At 38.4% G+C, this 7,149-nt stretch overlaps 1 protein-coding gene across 2 annotated transcripts in view; it reads left to right on the plus strand.

The window, feature by feature from the left end:
• Positions 1-6,803, plus strand: part of LOC149199638 (mitochondrial inner membrane protein OXA1-like) — a 145,876-nt gene extending 139,073 nt beyond the window's left edge. For both annotated transcript variants that reach the window (XM_089402518.1, XM_089402519.1), the window contains one exon: positions 6,111-6,803. In XM_089402518.1, coding sequence (XP_089258644.1) covers positions 6,111-6,301 — 191 coding nt within the window. In that variant the 3' untranslated portion in view covers positions 6,302-6,803. The remainder of the gene's footprint in view (positions 1-6,110) is intronic.
• Positions 6,804-7,149: the final 346 nt, after the last annotated feature.

The raw sequence follows: 7,149 nt of genomic DNA on the forward strand, positions 1-7,149 counted from the left end.
TACTGGTGTATTGATCTGTGATCTGTTTGTGAGCGGTGTCCTTTGGTGTTTTGTCTGAGGAACTTACCCTGTAAATTCCTACAGTTGTTCGACTATGTAGGAGGAGACTCCCAATCAAGCATGAGACAAAAAATTAAAAATTTCTCGTGGCTGATTTTGGATATTTCTATTTTCATTGTGTGATCATTCATGAGTAAATGTGATGTAAATTTAGAGACTTATAGTTTATGCATTGACAATTGACAATTTTATCATAATGTAATAAATTAGAATGTATCATATATGCTTTATGATTGCACATATTTCTTAAATGTCCTAATATATATATATTAGCGTTTCCCCGTTTCCAAAATTTGGGGAGGTCGCGTTTCGTATCACTTCCCGTTTCGGAAACTCGTACCCATTTCCCCGTTTCGTGCAACCTTGGTTTGGACAGTAGTGTTGAGTTGGCATTGGCCAACTTGGATCTCAATGATCCAGTGCTAGAGCCTGTCAGATTTGATGAGGGTGATAATGTAGAGGGGTTGTCCTCCACACCAACAGATGCAAAGATGACTTTGGATACAGAGGAGGATGCAACAAAGGAGAGCAGTGGTGACCATGATGATCAGGACATCGATGCTGATTTTGATGATGACTATGAGGATTGATGACTCATGAGTCATGAGCTATCTATTGCCTTGAGGCTTGTATACTTGTAGATTGTAGTTGTTTTGTATTTTCTATTTCTATTTTCCATTGGCATTGCACTACTTTTGTAACACATTTTGATTTTGATGACTTAATGAGAAAACTACAGTGTCTTTTTCTTACTATTTTGTCTTTCTCCTATTGGATCATTGATGAATTGAATACGTATTATGATTTATCATTTATATCACAATTGTATTTGTATGCATAATGTTAATTTGTAAATCTTACATCTAGATGAAGATCTATGTTTGAAATCAATGAATTTGTATCATTAATGAGAATGTGTAAGAAATATCTAATTTTTAATATATATATATATATATAATAAAATAATATATAACGTATCCGAACGTGTCCTGTTCTGAGGGGTCAACGTGTGCGTATCCAATACTCGAATCCATGTATCCGTCAAATCTCGAATCCTCGTGTCAGGTGACTTTGACTGCAGGTCTGAAACTCTGTTGTTGGGGACCGAAAATTTGTTGCTAGAGGTCGAAATTTTGGATAGTAATTGCTACTGGGAAACTGTCACTTGGAGACTTTGACTGGGATCATCTATTGGAAGGAAGGGCTGACTTGGTGATTGGAAGAGGTCTTTGTCTAGGTCTAAAGGGTCTTAGATTGGCTCATCTTGATTTGAATTTACTAGTGGAAGAGTTGGATTGGGTTTTCTCGTTGGAGGGGTTCTGCCCTGGATGAGTGCCTACGTCTCGTGTCTCTTGTTCTTGTGGTTTTCATATAAATTTAATTTGGTAATTGCTTGATGAAAGATAAACTAATAAATAAGCTAAAGAAGCCAACATAATTCACAAGCAATTATCAAGAAAGAGGAACCAAACCCTAATTCCTATAAGCACTGATTTCTCAACAACACTAATGCTCTATAAGCACCAACTTACAAAAATTGCACACTCCAACTTGTTAAGAAGACGAGGACACCAATACTTAGTGAGCATCAACTTACAATCATTGTAAGCTCCAACCTAGATAGTGATTGGAAGGTCCAACCTAAACTCAACCTTCAATACACTAGAACTTGGACTCTAAATCAGACCAGGACTTGGCCTTCAAGACACCAGGACTTGGCCTTCAAACCAGGCTTGAACTAGACCTTCAAATAATAGAACTCAACCTTGAAAATCGACCTTCAAACAATAGAACTTGTCCCCTGAAACTTGGCCTTCAAACAACAATACTTTGCCTTGAAACTTTGCCTTCATAGGGACAAAACTCGACCCTCAAATCAAAATTGCAACTCAACCTTAAGATAGGTTTGAAACTAAGCCACTTTGTAACACACCCCTTACTATTCCTAGCCCCTAGTAAGGGTAAAGGGAGGCAATTACCCTGATGACCCGACCTCCAATGTCCTGTTATGGAAATGGGTTCTAAATTTTAGATCTTTTTCAACTTTCTCAAACTTAAAATGAATAATATCGTTGTGTTCATCTCATTAAGACCTTTCCAACGATATAAAATTTGCTTCAATCGGACTCTTGAATCAAAAGATATGGCCGATCGAAGACTGGCCTATCAAGTCTTTCCACGTCATCTGACCTGCCACGTGGTCCCCATGTGGCTACCCTAGTCACATGCCATCTCACCACTAAGTGGCAGATCTACCCAGCAGCTGACCCGATCATGTTGTGCCATATATTCCCCTTTCCATGGCTCGCAAGACCTCTTCGAATATATATATATATATATATATATATGGGATCGCGCCCTCCATGGCCACATCACCCCGGGGATAAAATATAAGCAGGATTGCACCCAGTAGAGGCACCGGGGTTACGTCACCCATCTATCACTGGGGTGACGTGTCCTACCCCAGGTCACCACGTCACATTAACATCAACCTCCACTTGGCCTATCGAGTGTAGCCACGTCGCTCCTGGCCGTAATGCCGACCAACCTGGCCATGGTTTTCATGCTACCCTCCGCTCAGTAAAACACAATTTCACACTATAAATATATATGGGGTCCTCCGTTGGGTAACGCCGAATGCAGACGACCAGGCAGATGGCCCCACCATGCCACATTATCCCGGCAATAAAATCCCGGCAGAATTTGCATAGGCCTCCCTTTGAAATCTCCAGGGTAATTCTTCCGGCACTACAAACTTCCCGTCACTTGACGACTTGCTGAGATCCCCTTAGCGCTGGGATGTAGCACTTGTTCACATGTGTGCATAAAGATCGAGCCCCCTTGCTCCTCCAGTCCTTGAACTTCCAGCCCCCGCGCCATAGATGTGTATATGGTTTGGGATTTTCCACCCCATCCGTGCTCGGTTACGATGCTCTATCACGCATGGGCCTGTTGCGACTTGAGGGCCAAACCCCTTAATGCCTTGAGGGCTCAACCCCGCGCATCCATATATATATATGTATATATGTTGTGAAGCTCTTTGGAGTTATCCCTCCTGAGCTTACAGATTATTTGGCCCAACCTGCTGTATATATATATATATATATATATATACACGTGTGTACAATTTACACACACACACACTCTCCTTCCTGAGCTTAGTAATGCTAAAACAAGGATTGATAGTGAATCTTTTAACTACATAATAAAATTGACAGATATCTGTCCATTTATTCATATTAAGCCCATTGGGTCAATTTCAAGCTCATAATAGCTCAGAGATCTATTGGTCTCTTGGATTAAGGATGAGCATCAAACCAAATCATGAACACATACAATAATTCATTCATTTATGCAAGAACCATATGGGAAATTAACAGAGATTGACAATAATGATTATGAGAATCAACCTCTCATTTCCACATACGAAAAAGGCATCCCCTACTATTAATTTAGGCACATTAACAACACTGCAAACATAAACATGATATCCACATGCAATACAGTGAAAAGCTTCAGGCATTTAACTACATATGCATGACAACATTTCATATAAAGCTACAGGACATTCAAAGCATTTCAGCCAATAATTTCATATACCATCATTCCTACAACCATGCAACATTTTTTAGAGCCATACATTAAATTTCACAAGGAAATATTTAACTTCACAACTCTTAGCTAAATACATGCAAATACAATAAAGCCAATGGCCAAACTGAAGGTGGGACTTTGATTTTCCACCCAACTTTAGACTCACTGCAATCAGAATTACTTGCAGTAGTCAGCGCCAAGCCATATCCATGATCTAAGGGGAATTTCTTCAATTGTTTCAGTCGGAGGCCATACTCAGCTCAAAGAGGACAGGAATTCGACATAATATCAGGTGGTTTATTAGCTAGTCAAGCACAACAGAATTTCACAGTAATTGGTGGTTTATCAGCTATGTTAAGCACTTTATGAGTGGTTTATCTGCCCACAACAAACACTGTGGGTGGTTTATCAGCCCTCTTTTAGCAAACACCCTTCTGCATTTGGTTTCTCAGCCCCAGCTAGCACCAATGAGTGTTTTTTCAACTGGTATTTTTTTTGGCAAACACTCGTTCCCATTTCATCTTAAATCTCTTGCGCTCCTGGTCACAATTTTCTCGTTCAGGGAATTTTATTCCCTCAACTCATAGCTCTTTCTAACTTCCAACTTTCCACATGAGCTTCACCAAGAAGAGGTCCAACCTCAAGATTGCTGTGCAAATGGCTTTTGTATAATTTCTCAAGGGTGCCTCTTCATGCTATTCTTGGAAGCTTCCTCTAATAATTTTTTTAGACAATTGCCCATAAATTAAACATTGGTGCCAACTAGCTCTACGCACGCTTATTTTTCCTCTTCCTCCTTAGATCATGGATATGTGGTTCCACTCTTTAGGCCAATATACAAAAATGCATTTATTTATTTATTATCAAGTATCATTACATTACAAAAATCAGGGGGAAAGCATACCAGGGGTGTCACACTCTATTGGGGCATAATTCAACCATTAAGAGAAGCCTAAAGCTCGACCTTCTCCTCACCAGAGCTCATCCTACTTGGCCTCCAAAGTCACCTACACTTGACCCTAAAAAACAAACCTCAAATAAACCAAAAACTCTTTCCAAGAACAATTCCAAAAGCCCTTCAAAAGATGTGCCAAAACCATTCCACAGAAAGCTGCTTCAACTCGGCTTCACTTTACTTCTTCTTGGTTCATGAGGTATGAACTTCAGACCTGCTCCTTCGCTCTCCTAAACACAAAACCAAATGCTTGAGTCAAGTGGTTAGAAATGCTCCCTCTCATGCCTATTTATATATCATTGTGAATGTTCAAAAATTCATTTCTCCTCAACTGTGAGCAGTTAGAAGGTGTGCCATATATCATTGGAAAGGTCACGAAATAAGATTTCCACCCATATATCCCTATTCTCCCATTTGAGCTAGGCAATTGGAGTAAAAATACCTTCAAGGATAGGGTATCCAAATGGGGTGCGCTTGTACTTTGGTTGGGTCATCTTGAAGAAATATTTCATATCTCCTCATTCCTATGGAATTAGAGGGGGTGTCATGTAATGTTGGAAAGGTCTCAGAATATGCTATTTGACTATGTAATTTCCTCTTTCATTTGGACAACCTTTGAGATTAATAACAACCATTTTCAAAAATTTTAAGGCTGTTTTTTATTCAATTTCTTGCTATGACACTTACCATGTGCATTTTAACATTGGAGTGAAATAAATTCTCTCCATCATTACTACTGATAGGCATGAAACAATCCAGAACCTATTGTAATAAATGAGCTCGAAAACGCTCTCAAGCTTCAAAACAAACTGCTGCTAAGTAGTTTTGAAAACTTCCAATATATGTAGTTCCATAAATTTCCTGAATTTGGTTAGTGTTTTTCATATATTTTAAATATGCATGCTAACATAACGTTCGTGCTTTTATTAAAATGACATGTTTCAATTCTGTCATTTATGTATAGTTTCAATGCACCATTTGTTTTGATACTTACTATGCACATGTTAACATTGAAATGAAGAACATTTGCACAATGTCTAGATGTTTGAAGTCATCTAGAATCTATTAAAACGAATGACTGCTGGAGGATCTGTTTCAGTTGAAAATTAGAAAAAACTACAGGATCTCTTATAGAAAACTGTTGTTAATTTGTTGAACAAGCTACTGTTGATGCAGTTTTATCAAATTTGAGCGTGCTTAGTATTTCCATATATTTTCCCTTTTGCTTGGTATCATAATGTTAAAACTTGATAAGCTATGCCATCATAGTTTGTGGTTAGTATTCTTTGAAAGACATCTATTGGACTTCTTGAAACCATTTTGTAAGCTTTGTTACTAGTAAACCTTGCAATTCATATGGAAAAATTCCCTGCGAAATGGAGGTTAAAGATATGGTCATGCGATCTAAGTTTAGGAAATACATGGGCAATTGAGAATTAATTTTGGCAATGGAATTTGGAAATTGCATTTGTAATCATGGTGCTCATTGTTGTTATTACAGTAATCAAGATGCCAGGTGTTAAGAGAGCATTGGCTATTCCTGAGATACCTGTGCCACCAAAGGCACCCACAACTCTTGCTGGATCTATCACAACAACTGAGAAAGGGCCACCATCATCTTCTCTTGTCCATCAACGCATGAGAGCATTAGAGAGAACTGTAAAGGCAAGAAGGCATGGCAAGAAGAGATGAAGTTGAATCTTTTGAGGCAGACCTATTTATTTTCTGGTGATTTTCGGCTAAGAAGATTTGACTTTTTTTCTAACTTCTCATTTAGTCTATTATAAGCCAAGTTTAAATATTCATTTGCAGTTTTGGCCTTGGCAAAATTTGAACATGTAACTTATAGTCATGCCGGCATCATAAATTTTATTGAGGCCTGTTGGTCAAAGCTTGAGGCTCTACTCTCCCTTCCAACCTACATGATGCATACAAGTGCATAAATTTGACAGTGTAACAATCTCTACATGTTTTTGCACTGCCTTCAAATTGTTCCCATTCAGTTCGCAATAAGATGTTCAAACCAAGACACAGGCATGGGTGATGCAAATAGAGTCCATGCTTTGTGGTATAGCATGACCTATTTTTTCATCATTGTTTTCAAAGTAGATTTTTGATATATAAAACGAAAGGATATAGCTCTAAAGGAGTTCTTTTCGTTTCCTCGAGGATAGTTTCCTCTTCTGCCCAAGTATTTTGAAGTTTTGACCAGCTTTTCGATCAGTGGTAATAGTGAGAAACAAAAATTATGTGAGAATTGTTGGCTGATGCTTCCATTGCTTTGTTCTTAAGACTCTCTTTCATAAATTGATGTAGATTAATTTTTGCTGCTTCGCGTACCACCTACCTACCAACATACATTATGCCCCGGTGTACTCGCAAGGCTCTTTGGGTATGAACTGTTGACATTGAGAGAGGAACAATGCTTTTTTATTACTAGATTAAATCTCGTTGACTATGTGATGCATTGCTATGGTACTCTTTTGTAACAAGCTGATTGAATTTTAAGCCGAGTGGAAAAAATGAAGTATGTGTTTTAA

Source organism: Pinus tabuliformis, chromosome 2_1 (assembly GCF_031772625.1).
Source record: "Pinus tabuliformis cultivar Carrire ecotype Pingquan chromosome 2_1, CPIR1, whole genome shotgun sequence".
In the NCBI taxonomy this organism is placed as follows: domain Eukaryota; kingdom Viridiplantae; phylum Streptophyta; class Pinopsida; order Pinales; family Pinaceae; genus Pinus; species Pinus tabuliformis.